Raw genomic sequence first — 18,773 nt, 5'->3', positions numbered from 1 at the left:
TGTAGTGTGATATGTCAATGATTTTTCCTTCTGGCTGAGAGAATGCTTTGATCAAACCCTTGACTCACACTATTGTTAATAGCTGAGTGCCAATACAGACATATGGAAGGAAGCCTACAAGGCACTAAACCAACCAGAGAGAAATTGTTATTTTTGATTAAAAGCTTGGGGCCAGAGGCATGTATGCAGGCACACACTTGGTTGCATCAGAAGTAATATGAAGTCAGAATGCATGGTACAGCTTCAAGTGTCCAGTATATTTACCTTTATTATTTACCTAAATCCAGTGTTTAGATTTTTTTAAACATGGCAATTAAATATGGAATCACGAGGTGCACATATCATTTCCCAGTTTATAAATATGGCCAGAATAAAGAGTTTTCGCCTAAATCCAGATGAAGACATTTGCCCCGTCAATGCAAAGAATAGTCCCCTGCAGACTGCAGACCACGTCACTGTCAGTTAAAGTGAATTAATACTGCTTACAAATACTTTGATATTAAATAGTAAAATGTTAATAATGGCGATCCATTTGTTTATTTATTTATTTATTAAATACAGTATGTTTCTATAATAAATAAGAAAGATATTAAATATATGTGTATCTTAAATATTTTTAGGAAATAGGGTGTCATCTTCATCTTCAAACTCTTTCATACACTGTTTAACTCTGTTAGTTAAGGTTTCAGTTTGGACATTTATTTCAAGGAGTGTGCTTACCTGGTGATTCAGCAGTGGAAGTGATCTATACAGTATACCAACAGTCATGCTTTCAATAAGAATATGTATTTGCATTTTTAACCTTTAATAAAGATAACAACAGTTTCTTGTATCTGTTCCTCATGTTGATGCTGCTGTCCTTATTACCAAAAGATGACGTCCCAGTTAAGAATCCAATATTCCTTTACAGTGTTACTCATTGCCTCCTGCGGCTCGCCAAGCTTTAATTGGCGGCTCGCATGACAGTGGGCTAAATAAAGGGGTGATAGATATGACTATGCAGTCAATACAGATATTTCATTAAAAACACTAAAAACAAGCAGGGCTATTACATACAACCCATTAAAACACAGTGTCTGCTCTATTAGCCTACAAATAATACAAATAAGTGATAATAATAATTGATAAAAGATGCAAATATAGACTAGAAACAAGATATTTGTTGCCAGTTTGGCGGTCTATCCAGCACTACAATGGCGAATGTGCTCTAGGATGGGTAGATACAGGGTGTGCTAGTAGGCCTATAGAAATAAATCAACTTAAGGTCATTAAAAATATGTTATCATAAGCATGCTTACGAATATGGACATTTGCTAAAAAATCATTTATATCGCTAAATTGGAGGATACTACGACTAACCTGGCACTTCATACTCGCGTTAGCTTGGCTCCGGTCGACTCGTTTCACCATTACATGCTAGTTAGCGCGTGTTTCTACAGACGTAAAATGGATCGATTTCTTATTTTAAAAAAAATTCACACCAGTTGGACAGAAACAAAGCGTGACAAACGAGGAAAATGAAGATTTGGCTTTGCAGCATCAAACCACCGAAAATGGAGCGGAAGATGCTGGATATGTGGTTTGTGGACAGACAAACAGACAGACAGACTGCTCCCGTTAAAATAAAAAACAAAGGTACGAGCCATACAAAACGAGTAAAGGAAATTTCAAGACAAGTGGACAGAGGAGTTTGTATTTGTCCTCCACGAGTCGAACCCTTTGTGCTTAATGTGCAAACAAACCCGCTCTGGTTTCAAGCGAAGTCATTTGGAGCCGCATTTCCAAACGACTCATCCAAAATTCAACGAAACTTACGCACCTGGAAGAGAAATTAGTAAATAAAATAGAGCAGCTTTCTTCTCTTTCTGGACATCAAAGGCTCAAACACAGGACAACTAATACAGCTGAACGATTAACTGAGGCATCTTTTGAGAACGCATGGATTTTGGCTCGGGCAAAAAAACTTCTCAGACTCAAAAATTGTGAAAGACGGATTTTTGGCTTTAGCACAAATATTGTTTGCAGAGTTTGCAACATCATCCGAGTATTAAAATAATCCTGCTTTTATTGAATGTATTGGTTGGCTGCATTGCATATTGTATGTTCTGGGTGGGATGACAGATTAATAAGCAGACGGGCTTTTATACTTTGCGGTAAATGTGGCTCTCCTATTGATTTTGTCCTATCAATGTGGCTCTCACGTAAAAAATAGTGAAGACTCTGGGACCTGCAACAGTTTCTGATTGGTATAAGATCTTTTTAACAGCGTCTCTCTTTCAATTCTACTCAAGTCACGTTTATTTATAAAGCACATTTAAAAACCACCCACGTTGACCAAAGCGCTGTCCAGACCGGAGAAGGTAGCTAACACAACATATATCACAAATAAAAGAAACATCGACTTGGACACAGCAAATAAACGGCACACAGGCACAAGTCAAAAATCAGCCACATCAAGAGGATTGAAACGCTAGAGAGTAACAGTTATTTGAGCCTAGACTTAAAAGAGTCAATGGAGGGGGCAGGTCTGGCAATTTTCTTTGTACAACAGTTAGCATTCACATGTTTTCCTGCAGGACATACTTTTTCTAGTTAATTTTGATGTTTATATACTGTAGCATTTTAATTGTATTATTTTAACAATCTGCATGTTATTTGTTGTTTCAACATGAGTGTAACACAATAAGAACATGAATTTGCAGTGGTTGCTTTATTTGAGTATTTTCTTCTCTTTTTACAACAATAGAAGAACGTTTTTCAGATGTATACCCTGTAACCAATATCAAAATCTACCATTATCATGAATCATCCTCACAGAATCAAAAATGTATTGTTTGTGTGCATGCGCGTGTGTGCGCGTGTGTGCGTGCGTGTGAGTGCGCGTGTGTGAGTGCGTGTGGGTGTGTGTGTGTGTGTGGGTGCGTGTGTGAGTGCGTGCGTGTGGGTGTGTGCGTGTGTGTGTGTGTGTGGGTGGGTGGGTGCATGTGTGTGTGTGTGTGTGTTAGAAGGGGTTGATGCGGACTCCTGTTCCCAGAGGAGAGAAAGGGTTGACTTTTGCCCACATTAGAGCATCATTAAGAGCGATCACCGATTTACTGTCCTCCAGCAAAAATACTGGACCCTGCACATAAAAAAAAGAAAACAACCATAAAACTCACAAGTCGACAAGACACATAAGTGTAAATAGACACAAAGCAATACAATAAAGAAACACACACCTGTATTCTGTGTCCAGTGAAACAGGATAGTTGAACATCTGAGTGGCTCGGCAGACTGGAGCCTGTCACGTAATCAGCACCACACAGGACTAAAGAAGCTGAGAGAGGAAACATGTTTTACTGGTTAAAGATGACACAAAATATGAATTAACTATCATAGGTTTCACAGAATAGATCATCCATATTAATTATGGAACCTAGCAGTATAATACTTAATTCTGTATAATCTGCTCCTCCATTAATTTCTGCCTGTAACACTCCATCCAATCAGAGAGCCGCTTACACGCAGTAGCCAATCAGGAAACAGTTTATCACCCAAATTAACTGCACCTGAAGCTCACTACCCCCAGCTCCTGAAGCTGATGCCAGACCCCACCTGCATCAACACTGAAGTCGGGGGCTTATGTCGCTGATCCCAGATGAAGGTGCCCACACTTTTTTGGCTTGTGAGCTAGTTTTAAAATGACCAGGTAAAAAACAAAAAAATTTAATTTCAGGGGTTCTGTTGGGGGAATATATATATTTTTTTTTTAACAGTGCGCAATCTACCCGCACTACACTCGATCGACCTTTTGGCCACCCCTGGTCTACACCAACATACAATATGTTTGAGCAGTGTTTTATCTCCATAAACTCCCCTGGTATACTATGTTTAGAACTGTTATTTATACCAGAGTCTGTTGGCTGGATTCTCCTTTCGAGGCAGCTGAACTCTTCTCTTTGACACTCTGATGGAGGACTGTTGAAAACAGACAGACAGAGATACAATTGTGAAAATGTAGATGCACATAAGCAATGTAGAGGTATAATATTGATAATAACAGTCACAGTGAATTTAAAGATATGGTAGTATGTTTAATGTCCGGCAGTGGCTCAGTCATTAGGGGCTTTGACTGTGAGCCGTAGGGTTGCTGGTTCAAGTCACTGACCTGACCTAAAAATAAATGGAGTGTGACTGCTTCTTGGAAAGGTCCCAGATGATCTCCTGCCCTGCCATGGTGCCATTGAGCAAGGCACTGGACATCCCCCTTCCCCCCTCACTCCCGTTGCTCCCTGGGTGCTGTACATTAGCTGCCCACTGCTCCTAGTACTAGACTCCTGGTACTAGGATGGGTTAAAAGCAGAGAACACATTTCACTGTGTGTGCTGTGTGCTCTGCATGTGTGACCATTAAAAAGAGGGTTTCATCCCTCCCATTCTATCTAATGTATTTCCACCTAGAACAGAACATGGTGGACCCTTGTTGTAGTAGGTTTTATTCTACTACGTGTTTTGTTGTAATAGGTTGTATTAGTACATGTTTTTGTTTTAGTGGGTTTTACTAGTATATGTTTTGTATCTAATATATATATATATATATATATATTAGAAATGTGTAATGTCCAATATAATCAACTTGGGTGTGAGAACACAGCCTCTGCAGGCATCTGGGGGAAGGCCTAAATAACAGCACTAGAGGGGGGAGAGTGAAGAGAAAGTCTCTCAATTCAAACCCATAAAGAAAGATAAACAGATTTAAGAGACCCTTAGCATATCGAGGATGAGATAAGGAGGGACAGGCGCCTGTGGAAAGGACAGGACTGACCTCAACTATGCTAAAAACCCAAAGACATCCTCTAAAAGGCCGCAAATTCCAGGTGCTAATTCAGAGGGAGAAGGGGAGAAAACGACAGGTTGATTTACTAGTATGAGGACTGGACTCAGGGCACATGAACAACCTCTGAACCTCATCGTCGGGGTAGTATGTGAACTTAGGTATAAAGAGGGAGTCTAGAGCAGTCCATCGTCAGTGCATTGCCGGTGTTGTACTCAGAGTTGATTTTTGTACTTGTGCATGAAATTAAACTCTATTTGTATCTAACTTTGAACTTCTCCAGTGATCTTCTTTTTTGACTAAGTATTACACTAAAAAGTCTGAGTTAGACTAGAATTGCAACAATTTAAATAGTTTAACGAATTGTCTGTGGAGGAGATCCAATCCTTTATCTCTGGCCTGGAGGACAGAATTTCCCTACGACACCCTATATACAGTACATCTTTGAGTAAAGATGTTGGGATCAACATTGTTCCACTATTGCAGCAGTGGTGTCCACAATTGTCACAATGTTGATGCCACCCTCCCCCCGCATATGTCTGACTGTGTGTATACAAATTGAGTTGAACTTTGTTCATTTGAAGTCTGTTTCCTACTCACAACCCCAATGGAGTCTGATAGCAGTCTGTCAACACGCTCTAGCTTAATTAATTTTAACAATGCACAGCACTCTGAACTTCTCTTTGGGGTCCTTAACATGAGGCTCCTTCATACCTCAAACTGAAGGTTATCTTCAGTGACCAGATCAGTCAGGCAGCAACATGACCATCTTCGTCATCACTCAGGACAACACATCCGTCTCCCCAGAGGTGATTCAGCTGCTTTTCACTTTTTCTCAAGTCAGCTTTACTCCCTACTCTCCCGTGTTGCCTTGGTAACTGGCCTCATCATGGCCTTAGCCTTAAGCTATAATGGGCAGCTTAGACTCTGCATGATTATAACACTGTGACAACCTCCATACCATTCCCCTCGTCACCAGCTTCTTCTTTAATCCTCTTATCACACTTGGCCCAATTTGTGCAAATTTTTGTCTTTTTACAATATTTTCTTCATGGTGTTATTAATACCCATATCTTTGTATTTGTGTATGTGTGTCTGTGTAACCTACTTGCTGTTATTTTGTGTGCAAGCCCGCCAGGCATCCAGCTCCACAGACAGCTGTTCAATCTTCAGAGGAACACACACCTCCCTCCGCTTCAGCAACTGACTGAGAAACAGTAAGAAAAACATAGTAGTTAATCCTATTTCAACCTAATTATGGCAATTATCTAAGTAAAGAATAACTGAATGAGCTGTTTTACATCAGGCATCAAATTATCACAGCAAAACACAGAGCCCACCTCAGATGTTGTTTTTTAAAACACTCCTACTGTCATACCCTATTTAAATCCTACAACTTTGTTAAAAATGTTCTTGCAGACTAATTACCTATTTTACACAGCTCAATAATGATCAAAGTATAAATAACGATCCTAGAAATATATACACTACTGTAACTGGGGAGGCATCAGATGGTGATTTTAGCCCATATGTACAAATAAGAAGCACAAGACTCACTTTTAGAGCGTTATACCAAACAGACCAACAACCCATAGTATTGTAACAAGTGTTAAAATCAAGGTTTCTTTCGTACTTGCTTCGCTATTGGTTTACCCGTCTAAAAAGCACCACTTTGGTACTCTGAAAAATTTTTTTATGCCCAATCGGGGGATAGCAGGCATCCAGAGCCCTCCCCCTGTAAAGGCCCCGTGGCTTGTCACCTTTTTTCATTTCGCCACCTTTAATTTGGATCTTCCGCAAGTTGTTGTCACCCTCTGGTGTTGCAGTTTTCTCAAAATAAATTATTCTACGCTACTCTACTATGTCCATGTTTCTTTGGACTACCACAAGTCGTACTCCCCTTGCCTGGGTTGCCGTCACCTGGCAGAGGCCAACTGTCTCTTGGTCCCCAGGGAGGAGCATGCAGTTGCCGACTTTGTCACGTCTTCCCGCCCTCCACAGGGCCTGGGGCCAGTGGCATTAGGGCAGGTAGGCCCCATCCAAGTCCATTCAGCTGGTCTCTTCAGGGAGGCCAATGGCATTGCTCAGGTGGGTCTCGGTGGAGGACATCTTCTTAGCTGCCTCTTGGTCATCTACCTTGACCTTTGTGCAGTCGTATCTCAGGGCTGCTGGCTCTATGTTACATTCATTGCTTGGTGCACCGTTTGGGGAGATCTCATCTGTAGCAGCCTTAAGTGTCTTTGCGGAATCCCCTAACTACAAGCCCAGCTGGTCCCAGTTACTTGTGGCTTAGATTCCAAAGGGAAGACGAGCCACACCCTAATCTTTAAGCATGCTTTCCAGTGCATCTGGGTTGCTGCATCTGTGTGTTGCTTGGCAACCACTCAAAAACAACATTACTAAGAGATAGAAGCTGAGAATGACAGAAACAAAAGGGAAAGACTCAAGATAGAGGAACAGTAGCATTGTGGCGGGTTTTTGTTTCCTTTACTTGCTTGTACCTATTTCTATAAACAAGGCTGAACGGCATAATACACTGGTTATTTCTTTACCTGGTGTATTCGTAGAGTGCAGATACGATGCTAGAGTACTGTCTTCTAATGGCCAGCAGACCTCCAATATAACCACACAGGATCAACAACTCACTGCGGGTTCTGCACAAACACACAGACACAAACAAAGACCTGGATGATGATCATGTCTGTCAATGTATGGGAAGTAACAGCAAAGTGGGAAATAATTAAAATAACTATTTATACGAATAATTAAGGAAAAAAATGTCTTACTCCGTCAACTTGCTCATGATGAGGCAGTCAGTTCTGATATAACTCATCAGGTCCAGGATTGGCTGAACACTATCCACTGTCCAATCAGATCTAATCAGCTGTTCTGGTGTGGAGGAAAATGAAAGAGTTTCTGAATAATCCTGCTTTATGAAGACATAAATTTAGTTTTTTTTTCTTCAGTTTGACAATGTTTACAATGCACAAGTATTAAGAAGTTATTGTTATAACTAACATAATTGAATATGCATATATCTTTGTACTTATGATGAATGTTTTGATTATAATTAACTGTATTTTACACCAAATCAATTAAAAGGTGCAGATTTCTTCATAAAGATTAGTTTGGAGTCTGGTCATTCATAAATGACACTTGTGTCAATTATGTCAATCACACCAACTGATCGCATGTAAGAATCTTACTTTTAGAACACTCAACTTTCAAGCTACCATGTCAAACATTTAAATATTACTGTTTACTGTTTCATAATAAATGCATTCACTTGAATGGAGTTGTGTCATCATATTTAGGATGTGCAGATATTATGTTAGGTAGGTAACCACACACAGACACACGTTGAAACTGAGTTGACAATACCTTTAACATGATCTAGGCCTATCAAAAGGGCGTTCTCGGGTTCAGAGCTCAGAAGGTGGAATTTAACTGCTGAAAACAAATCTCCTTCAGACATGGCTGTTTCTGCCAAGGCCTTACATTCCTCTAATGAAGGGAGACCGCACTAGAATGACAAACAATACATAATCATAGTCACTATAATCATCACAAATGTTAATATCATCAACATCAGACATCTCCCTTCCATTTCATCCAAAACATGTCTTAGATTTAACCTAATGATTGTCTACTCACCCTTTCATGAAAATGGTTAATTTCAGTGGGACTTCCTGGGTAAAATGCACACAGTTTAGCCAATAAAATGTGGTTGTCAGGAATCATTTGCAGTAGGTCAGCTGAGAGCTCCCTGAATGTAAACACGGGAGAGATAAAAGTTCTGCTTTTCCCAGACAACACCTTAGAAGCAGCCACTGTATTTTGTGTGCACTGTAACTCTAACCCTATGAGCACAGGTGGCGCTAACTGCTCATCCACAGTCACTGAAATTGATAAATATGGTAAATTTGGGTTGATTTATAAAGTTGAAGTTGAAAATAGCTTAGCCACTGAACTCCACCTGTGCTCAAAGGTAGGGGTTTAATGCATAACCTTCCAAATCAGGGATATGTGTCATGATGCAATGTCAAACACAGACTGTAAACCAATTTTTACGTACCATGTAGGTGTTGTCATGTACTTCCTGGCCAAGAGTTCAAGACAGTATGCAGTACTCTGATTAGCTGCCTCTCCAAGGACTATGCCCACACATGCAGCCAACTCCAGCTCATTACCTCGGATAGGACTCGACATGGCTAACTGGAAACATAACACACACACACACGCACACACAAACGCTTTTCAGACACATTTTTTAAAATCTGATTTCTCATTATCAGAGAGACATATGAAACACATGATATGCTTGCACAATGTGAATAACAAAGCATTAAGATATACTATATGTAACTAATGGTGTTATGCACAGATTCTGGTGTGTACCTTGATGTTATCCACAGCTAGGTGGCAGCAAGCTGCCATGACAGAGCATCCATTCTGGAAGTACCACTCAGCTAGTTCCTTACATACCTTATGGAGGAGACTGGACATAAAAAGAGCAAATATAGTCAGGGATTGTGATCAAAACCCCTCATCTCACAAATAGTGTGGGATTCATTTCAGAGAGCACCTACAACTTCCTAGCTAGGATGCTACACTTATTTTGTATTCTTCAAGAGTCTGAGTGAAGACCAGTGTTAGTCTCATCAACTGAAACTATAACTAAATATATTGGTCAGCAACCTTTTTTTACAGTTAAGAAATGTCTTACACTAAGACAGGATGAGGTTGACTAAATATGATGAAAACTACCATTGACATTTGACACAGGACTAAGACAATATATTTTTTTAAACAGACTAAATGAACACTAAGAAATGGTGCTAATTATATTTGTAGATATGATGCTTGTCTTTAGATACTATAATTGTTTGATACATTTCTCCACATAACTTTTCATTCAGATTGCATGCAATGGAATGCACTCAATAATAAATATAAAATATGGTGTTCCATTTACAGTACAGTGAGGATTGGGATGGGAAATGTGTAATTAGCCATATTTGGGAAAGAGTATGTGTTCAGAGTTTATGGATAAGTAGATTAAGCTGCATCTTTATACTTTTTCCACTTTAAAACCTGATCACTATTGGAATCCGATGGGAGTGACATGAATTGAAGCTGAGTGCAGCCTCTGTTCTCTGTGATTGAGCAAACTCAGGTAAACTGTTTTCAACATAGAACATATCAACACAGTATGTTAGCTAACAGCAACGGTCCCATTTGTGCTGCCCAATTTGCTTAAATGTTAGTTTCAAGTTCAGTTAAAATACGCACCAAAGGTAAACAATAACAGAATGTTATCATTGGTGTGTGTATGTGTTTGTGTGATTGTGTGTGTGTTTGCTTTACCTCTGGTATTGTTGTCTGTTATCCACATCATCAGTCGTGTGGTTAACTGGGGAGCTTTGAGGTGCATGAATGTTCCCTTCGCACGCTCCCTAAAATGATACAATGTTTTTTTTAAATAATTTCTTCAATATTTTCACAATCGTCAAAATTACTTTTCATGTATTTCCTCACCTCTCTGTCTTTGTCTCCCATTACATATGTATCCATCACTCTTAATGCACCCATCTGTAACCATTTATTCAAGCTCTACCATTCATCCAGCCCCATGTGTTTATCCTCTCCCTCTCTGTACCTGTGCTATTATTAAGGCTTCTAGTAGTTGTCCTCTGCCAGTGAAGAAAGTTACAAGTTTCTTTATGTCTCCCGTGGCAATGCAGTATGGTATAGCATCATCATTATCCTCAGCCATCAGCTGGTCAGCCCTCCTGCGACATGAGCATATTACAATTACTTATACAAATAAGAAAAACAACATGCAACGCATAAAGGTTCATCATTGGTGGTTTTCTTTGTATTTATATTGACAACAATGAGATGACAAAATTAATAATCTCAGTTAAAATGCAAGATTTATATCATTATTAACACACGTTAATAAGCATCTTCCTGATCATTTGTCTGCCCTCAGATTACAGCGTCAGAAATCCCCATGTTGTTGAATCAAAACGTCTCTGATACGCCTCTGTTTTGAAGGATGCGCTGTATTCATGCAATATTGCTGCAAAGGATTACACTGTACTGTACAAGTGTTGTTCGTATGTTGTCGAACTCTGTTCATCTACATTAGTATTGTGGCATTACTCAGTGATACAGACACTGAGACAGTACAATAATGTAGTGAGCAAACATGTTCAACAATCATCCTAGCAGTTCACGCTTTGATTGAAATATTGCTGTGTTTTAACTTTTACATTTTTTAGTAAGAATAGCTGACAAGGACATCCCGGTAGCTCAACCGGTAGCACAGGCGTCCCATATACAAAGGCTGAGTCATTGCCACAGGGGCCACTGGTTCGAGTCCGACCTGTGGCCATCTGCTCTATGTCGTTCCCCTTCTCTCTCTCCCCCTTTCACAATCTGCACTTCACTATCATGGAAAGCCGAAAAATATAAACTTAAACATGGTTTACCTCTGCATGAGTTTTTTCCAGTACTTCATAGAGACTCCTGGAGCAACAGATAAAGCTTTCTCCCACTGAAAGAGAGGTAATAAGGGCATTATTAGAGGTTACATAGGCAAAATAATAATTTTCTTTCTTCTCATTTCTGTCTCTTTCTGACAGTAGAAATATAATCATTGTATCACGTAAGCGCGTCATTTCCGGTTTCCCTACGTTTCTGTGTTGCTGGTAGTGTGCTTCAGCTAGTGATGGGAAAATTAAGCTTTTGTGAAGCACTGCACCACTTCAGCCAATTGTTTCGAACATGGGTTCATTACTCGAAGCTTCAAGTACAGTGACCTCTACTGGCGAAGTGCAAGGCTGCAGTGGATTTAAAGTATCTTTGCCTTGAAATTTATTTGATGCACACACTAAAACTGAATATTATGTTCTATTTAAAAATAAAGATTGATGAATGTGTGTATTGAGAAGAGAGTGCCGGGACAATATGGCATATATTTGGGCTTTTTATGGCTTTAATGATAGTACAGTTAAAGAATAGAAAGAGATAGAGAAGGAGGATGACGTGCAGTAAATGCAGTAAGTCGCTCGCTCTACCAGCTGAGCTACTGGAGCACCGCAGTACGATGTGGGATTTTTATTGAGCAAAGTTATTCCTTCAACAGATAGCCTAATGTAGTTTAATAGATAATTTGGTTTCTTTACTCGCTCACAAGGAACAGATGATGCTGGAGTGCATACAAATTGTTTCGCTAGTTGGCCGGCTCCATAATGAACCAATACAAACGCAATACCAACAACTCAACAGCAACAACAACCCACAAATTGTTCATTGTTTAGAGCAGTTATAAAGTGTTGAGGCGCTCAAATTCAAAACTGTCTCAAACTGTCACCTGTCACTTGTCAGAATCGAGACGAGGCAGTGCCAGTGAATCACCTGATTAGACTGCGAACCAGTCCGGTGATTCATTCAGGCAATGAAGCAGTATGCATATGTAGCATATGTCACGTGATTTGAAGCAAGCTTTGAAGCAGTGGTTCTATGTAATTGTAGTTCAGAGTTTGAAGCACGTATTGAAGCTTCAGTATCGCACTGCCATCACTAGCTTCAGCTGCTCTAGCTCAACTCAATTAATGTTGTTATATTCTTGATCACATCAGCTAACTACCTGTCATATATCTAAACCTACATTTGTACTTCTTAAGCACTTACAACTCTCCTTATCCTTCTTCTCTGAGCGACACTCGCTAAATCCTCAGTTCTTTAATCTCCTTTCGGCTTTGCTAACGTTAGCTACTGTAGCTCGGCAGCTAGCAATGGCATCTCTGTCTTCCTTTTCTGCTCTCCTGCTCGGTGTGTTTCATATTTAGCTTTTCCTCTGCCGCCTTTAGTGATAATGGTATATGTATTAAATGTAGTTTATATGCAGGGTTGGAGGCGCGGCCACGCACCTTGTGTCAGTGGTTAGCTACTGTAGCTGTTAGCATCATGTGGATGTTGATAGTGACATTACTAGATTCAATTGGGTTCAGTCGGAATGTACATGAACCGTACATACACTGTTTAAACCACACTCTGGACCTTGTTCTGGTATATGGTGTTGAAATTGAAAGTATTATGTCTGTCCACATAATGCGTTATGTCTGTCCACATAATGCTCTTTTATCAGACCATTTTTTAATAACTTTTGAAGTCCTGTTACTCGATGTCTATCTGATAGTGTTGTAACTAAATTTAAGTTATTATACTTGGCCCCAAATGCCTCCGAAACACATTTTCTAATGACATAGTAACTCTGGATGGCATTAATTTGGCCTCCAGCACCAACGTAAGGAATCTTGGCGTTATCTTTGATCAGAATCTGTCTTTTAACTCCCACATAAAACAAATTTCAGGGACTGTCTTCTTTCATCTACGTAACATTGCAAAAATAAGACCTATCCTGTCTCAAAATGATGCAGAAAACTAGTCCATGCATTTGTTACTTCAAGGCTGGATTACTGCTCATTGTTATCAGGTTGTCCCAAAAAGTCTTTTAAAACTGTACAGTTAATCCAAAATGCTGCAGCACGTATATTGACAAGAACTAGGAAACAGGATCATATTACTCCTGTATTAGCTGCTCTGCACTGGCTCCCGGTAAAATACAAAATAGAAAATCCTTCTCCTGATTTACAAAGCCATTAATGGTCAGGCTCCAGCTTATTTTATAGAACTCATAGTAGTTTATAAACCAACTAGAGCATTGCGCTCCCAGAATGCAGGGTTAGTTGTAGTTCCTAGAGTCTCTAAAAGTACAATGGGAGCCAGAGACTTCAGCTATCAAGCTCCTCTCCAGTGGAACCAGCTTCCAGTTTGTGTTCGGGAGGCAGACGCACTCTCCACATTTAAGAGCAAGCCAAAGACTTTCCTTTTTGATAAAGCTTATCGTTAGGGCTGGCTCAGCCTTGACTTGGACCAGCCCCTAGTTATGCCTAGTGGATGCGCCTGCTGCCCTGGTCCTGCCTGACACCCACATTTATATATATTTATTATTTTAAAATTATTTTTTGGAGAGACACCTTTTTGAAATTATGCTGGATTCATCCTTTTTTTTTTTTTTTTTGATCACACCATCAGTTCTTTCACATGGATGTTGTATTTGTACTATATTATTTATCCTGTACACACGACATCTATCACAGTCTGTGTGTCCTGGGAGAGGGATCCTCAGTCTCTCCCTGAGGTTTCTAACATTTTCCCCCTTTAATTGTGGGGTTTCTTTTAGGAAGTTTTTCCTTGTTCGGTGCGAGGGTCTGAGGACAGAGGGTGTTGTATGCTGTACAGTCTGTAACGTCCACTGAGACAAATGTCTCATTTGCGATATTGGCCTCTATAAATAAATTTGATTTGAATATGAGTATATTGAAATATAATCATTGTTGTGGCTGTGACTCATATACTTCAAGATAAGAACTGAGTGGTTCCTCATAACTTCTTTATTGATGCCCAGATGTCACTCCATTACCTCTTCTAATGCCTCTACACCTGGCTATTTGTCTCTGCAGCTTCTCGTCTGGCCCTGCTGTCCCTTTCCCTCTGTCAGAAATCATGCCAACGGCTATATGCATCTCTTTTCAACTTCTTTAACTCAAGTTTCACCTTGCAGACTCACAAGCAAAACATTTGATGATAGCAGAGCTAAAATGGATTACATACATCAGTAACATCTGAGCAGATTTCCAGTTATAATTAAAGCTTTGGGAGGCTCTCTAAAATAACTAGCGGGGTCCAGGGGCCAGACATATTTTGGACGTAAAAACCCAAATTTGGTGGACACATTATAATGGAACTATTCCATCATATACAAATCAAATCAAATCAAATTTATTTGTGTAGCCCAATATCACAAATTATACATTTGTCTCAGTGTGCTTTACAGACTGTACAGGTTACGAGACCCTCTGTCCTTAGACCCTCGGATCGCACAAGGAAAAACTTCCTAAAAGAAACCCCAAAATTAAAGGGGGGAAAATGGAAGAAACCTCAGGGAGAGCAACTGAGGAGGGATCCCTCTCCAAGGACGGACAGACGTGCAATAGATGTTGTGTGTACAGGATAAACAACATAGTACAAATACAACATTTGACAGAAATGATGTTGTGTTGGAAAAAAAAAGAGAAAGTATGGATGAATCCAGGAAAATGTCAAAAAGGCTTCCCGGTGTCCAGCAGGACCAGGTCAGCAGGCGCTGTCATGATTCATAATCCTGACGTAAATTTTATCAGTGGCAACCTGCCACATGAGAGACAGACACTCCGGGGATGATACCCCGGATGGTGAGTTAGTAACATACATTTACATAAATGCATACAGATAGAGAGGGAGAAGAAGGGAGAAGAAGAGAGGGGAGGGAGGAGAGGAGAGAGGAAGAGAAGGAAGAGAGCAGGGAGGTGTCCCCCGGCAGTCTAAGCCTATAGCAGCATAACTAGGGGCTGATCCAGGGCAAACCTGAGCCAGCCCTAACTATAAGCTTTATCAAAAAGTAAAGTCTTTAGCCTACTCTTAAATGTGGAGAGTGTGTCTGCCTCCCGAACACAAACTGGAAGCTGGTTCCACTGGAGAGGAGCTTGATAGCTGAAGGCTCTGGCTCCCATTGTACTCTTAGAGACTCTAGGAACCACAAGTAACCCTGCAGTCTGGGAGCGTAATGCTCTAGTTGGTTTATAAGGTACTATGAGATCTTTAAGATATGCTGGAGCCTGACCATTAATTGATTTGTAAGTCAGGAGAAGGATTTTGAATTCTATTCTGTATTTTACCGGGAGCCAGTGCAGAGCAGCTAATACAGGAGTAATATGATCCCGTTTCCTTGTTCTTGTCAATACACGTGCCGCTGCATTTTGGATCAACTGAAGAGTCTTAAGCGACTTTTTGGGACAACCTGATAACAATGAGTTGCAGTAATCCAGCCTTGAAGTAACAAAGGCATGGACTAGTTTTTCTGCATCATTTTGAGACAGGATGTGTCTTATTTTTGCAATGTTACGTAGATGAAAGAAGGAAGTCCTTGAGATTTGTTTTATGTGGGAGTTAAACGACAGATCTTGATCAAAGATGACGCCAAGATTCCTTACAGTGGTGCTGGAGGCCAAGTTAATGCCATCCAGAGCTTCTATGTCATTAGAAAATGTGTTTCAGAGGCGTTTAGGGCCAAGTATAATAACTTCAGTTTTGTCTGTGTTTAACATCAAAAGTTGCTAGACATCCAAGTTTTTATGTCCTTAAGGCATGCTTGAAGTTTAGCCAATTGATTGGTTTCATCTGGTTTAATTGATAGATATAATTGGGTATCATCCGCATAACAATGAAAGTTTATAGAGTGGTTCCTTATAATATTCCCCAAAGGAAGCATATATAAGGTGAATAGAATCGGTCCAAGTACAGAACCCTGCGGAACTCCAAGACTGACTTTGGCTGTCATGGAGGATTTATCGTTAACAAGTACAAATTGAGATCGCTCAGATAAATAGGACTTGAACCAGCTTAGTGCAGTTCCTTTTATGCTAACACAATGTTCCAGTCTCTGTAGTAGAATGTCATGATCAACAGTGTCGAAAGCAGCACTGAGATCTAACAAGACAAGAACAGAGACAAGTCCTTTGTCTGATGCCAATAGAAGGTCACCAGTGCCGTCTCTGTGCTATGATGAACTCTAAATCCAGATTGAAAAACCTCAAATAAACTATTATTATGTAAAAAATCACACAACTGTTTTGCGACTGCTTTCTCAAGGATTTTAGCGAGAAAGGGTAGGTTAGATATCGGCCTATAGTTGGCTAAAACCTCTGGATCAAGACTAGGCTTTTTAAGAAGTGGTTTTATTACAGCTACTTTAAAGGATTTTGGTACGCAGCCAGATAATAGAGACAGGTTGATCATATTTAATAACGAGGTGTTAATTAAGGGTAAAACTTCTTTAAACAGTTTAGTTGGAATCGGGTCTAAAAGACACGTTGATGATGAGATTGTTAAAGTTAGTTGGTTAAGGTTGATTGGAGTAAAACAGTCTAGATATATTTCAGGAGTTACAGATGTTTTTAAAATTCCAACAGTTGAAGTTAAGTCACTACCAATTGAGGTCAGGATGAGATTCATTTTGTCTCTAATAATTATAATTGTATCGTTAAAGAAACTCATGAAGTCGTTACTACTGAGAGATATAGGAATAGAAGGCTCTGTAGAGCTGTGACTTTCTGTCAGCCTGGCTACAGTGCTGAAAAGAAACCTGGGGTTGTTCTTATTTTCTTCTATTAAGGAAGAGTAATAAGCTGCTCTGGCATTACGGAGAGCCTTCTTATACGTTTTAAGATGATCTAACCAGACTAAACGAGATTCTTCCAATTTAGTGGAACGCCATTTACATTCAAGATTTCTCGACTTTTGTTTTAGTTTGCGGATTTGTAAATTAAGCCATGAAGCTTTCTTTTTCTGTTTTATGATCTTCTTCTTTAGAGGAGCGACAGAGTCGAGTGTTATTCGCAGTGAGGCTGCAGCGCTATCAACAAGATAATTAATTTGGGAGGGACTAAAGTTAGCATTGGAGTCCTCCATTATATTGATATTGAGTCCTGGTATTGAATTAAGTGCTGATGGAATCACTTCCTTAAATTTAGTCACAGCACTTTCAGATAGACATCGAGCGTAGGATATTTTGCCTACTGGCTTGTAGTCCAGTAACAGGACTTCAAAAGTTATTAAAAAATGGTCTGATAAAAGAGGATTATGTGGACACACTGATAAACTTTCAATTTCAACACCATATCCCAGAACAAGGTCCAGAGTGTGGTTTAAACAGTGAGTTGGTTCATGTACATTTGGACTGAACCCAATTGAATCTAATATTGAGATAAATGCATTATTAAGGCTGTCACTATCAACATCCACATGAATATTAAAGTCACCTACAATAATTACTTTATCTATTTTAAGGACTAAATTTGATAAAAATTCTGAGAATTCAGATAGAAATTCAGAATACGGACCAGGAGGGCGGTACACAGTAACAAATAAAACTGGCTTTATTGTTTTCCATGTTGGGTTTGAGAGCGTAAGAACAAGGCTTTCAAAAGAGTTCTAGTTTAGTTTAGGCTTAGGATTGATCAAGAGGTTTGAGTCAAATATGGCCGCAACTCCACCTCCTCGGCCAGTACCTCGAGGAATGTGAGTATTAATATGACCAGGTGGAGTGGATTCATTTAGACTGACTCTTCCTGTCTCAGCCAGGTTTCAGTGAGACAAAATAAATCAATCTTATTATCTGATATTAAATAATTTACCAATCCAGCTTTCGTTGATAAAGATCTGATGTTTAAGAGCCCACATTTAATTTTTTGATTTAGTTGCACTTTTGCAGCTGTGGTGTTTATTTTAATTATGTTTTCATGTATAACTCCTCTTCTGTTAACCATAGACTTGATTAGTTTCAGTGGTCGTGGGGCAGACACAGTTACTATGGGGATTTGAGTGGGTGACTGCCCGGAAAGAAGCACAGAGAAGTGCGTAAGACTGCAACTCTTTGTCCTGGTCTCATCTCTGGGTTGTCATGGATTAGGTCCACTAATAGACTTTGTAATATTATTGGATATGAGATCTGCTCCAGCCAAAGTAGGGTGGATGCCGTCACTTCTAATCAGACAAGGTCTTCCCCAGAAAGTCCGCCAATTGTCTACGAAGCCCACATCATTATCTGGACACCACCATGAGAGCCAGCGACGGAATGATGATATGCGGCTAAACATGTCATCATTCAAAAGATTTGGCAGAGGACCAGAGAAAACTACGGAGTCCGACATTGTTTTGGAAAATGTACACACCGACTCCACATTAACTTTAGTACACTCCGATTGACGCAATCGCGTGTCATTACCGCCGACGTGAATAACAATCTTACTGTATTTACGTTTAGCCATAGCCAGCAGTTTCAAATGTGC

The 18,773-nt window shown here is 39.8% G+C and overlaps 1 protein-coding gene across 1 annotated transcript in view; it reads right to left on the bottom strand.

Annotated features, from left to right (window-relative positions):
- Positions 1 to 2,283: 2,283 nt before the first annotated feature.
- The window catches only part of wdr17 (WD repeat domain 17), a 37,951-nt gene continuing 21,461 nt past the window's right edge, over positions 2,284 to 18,773 (bottom strand). The window contains exons 20-32 of the mRNA XM_029441791.1: positions 11,310 to 11,374; positions 10,472 to 10,604; positions 10,180 to 10,268; positions 9,211 to 9,310; positions 8,888 to 9,027; positions 8,467 to 8,578; positions 8,194 to 8,335; positions 7,599 to 7,701; positions 7,365 to 7,466; positions 5,921 to 6,019; positions 3,890 to 3,957; positions 3,219 to 3,316; positions 2,284 to 3,121 (exon numbers count right to left, since the gene is read on the bottom strand). Of these exons, the coding sequence (XP_029297651.1) occupies positions 3,002 to 3,121; positions 3,219 to 3,316; positions 3,890 to 3,957; positions 5,921 to 6,019; positions 7,365 to 7,466; positions 7,599 to 7,701; positions 8,194 to 8,335; positions 8,467 to 8,578; positions 8,888 to 9,027; positions 9,211 to 9,310; positions 10,180 to 10,268; positions 10,472 to 10,604; positions 11,310 to 11,374 (1,371 nt within the window). The 3' untranslated portion in view covers positions 2,284 to 3,001. The remainder of the gene's footprint in view (positions 3,122 to 3,218; positions 3,317 to 3,889; positions 3,958 to 5,920; positions 6,020 to 7,364; positions 7,467 to 7,598; positions 7,702 to 8,193; positions 8,336 to 8,466; positions 8,579 to 8,887; positions 9,028 to 9,210; positions 9,311 to 10,179; positions 10,269 to 10,471; positions 10,605 to 11,309; positions 11,375 to 18,773) is intronic.

Source organism: Cottoperca gobio, chromosome 1 (assembly GCF_900634415.1).
Source record: "Cottoperca gobio chromosome 1, fCotGob3.1, whole genome shotgun sequence".
In the NCBI taxonomy this organism is placed as follows: Eukaryota; Metazoa; Chordata; class Actinopteri; order Perciformes; family Bovichtidae; genus Cottoperca; species Cottoperca gobio.
This window is presented reverse-complemented; position numbering and strand designations above follow the sequence as displayed.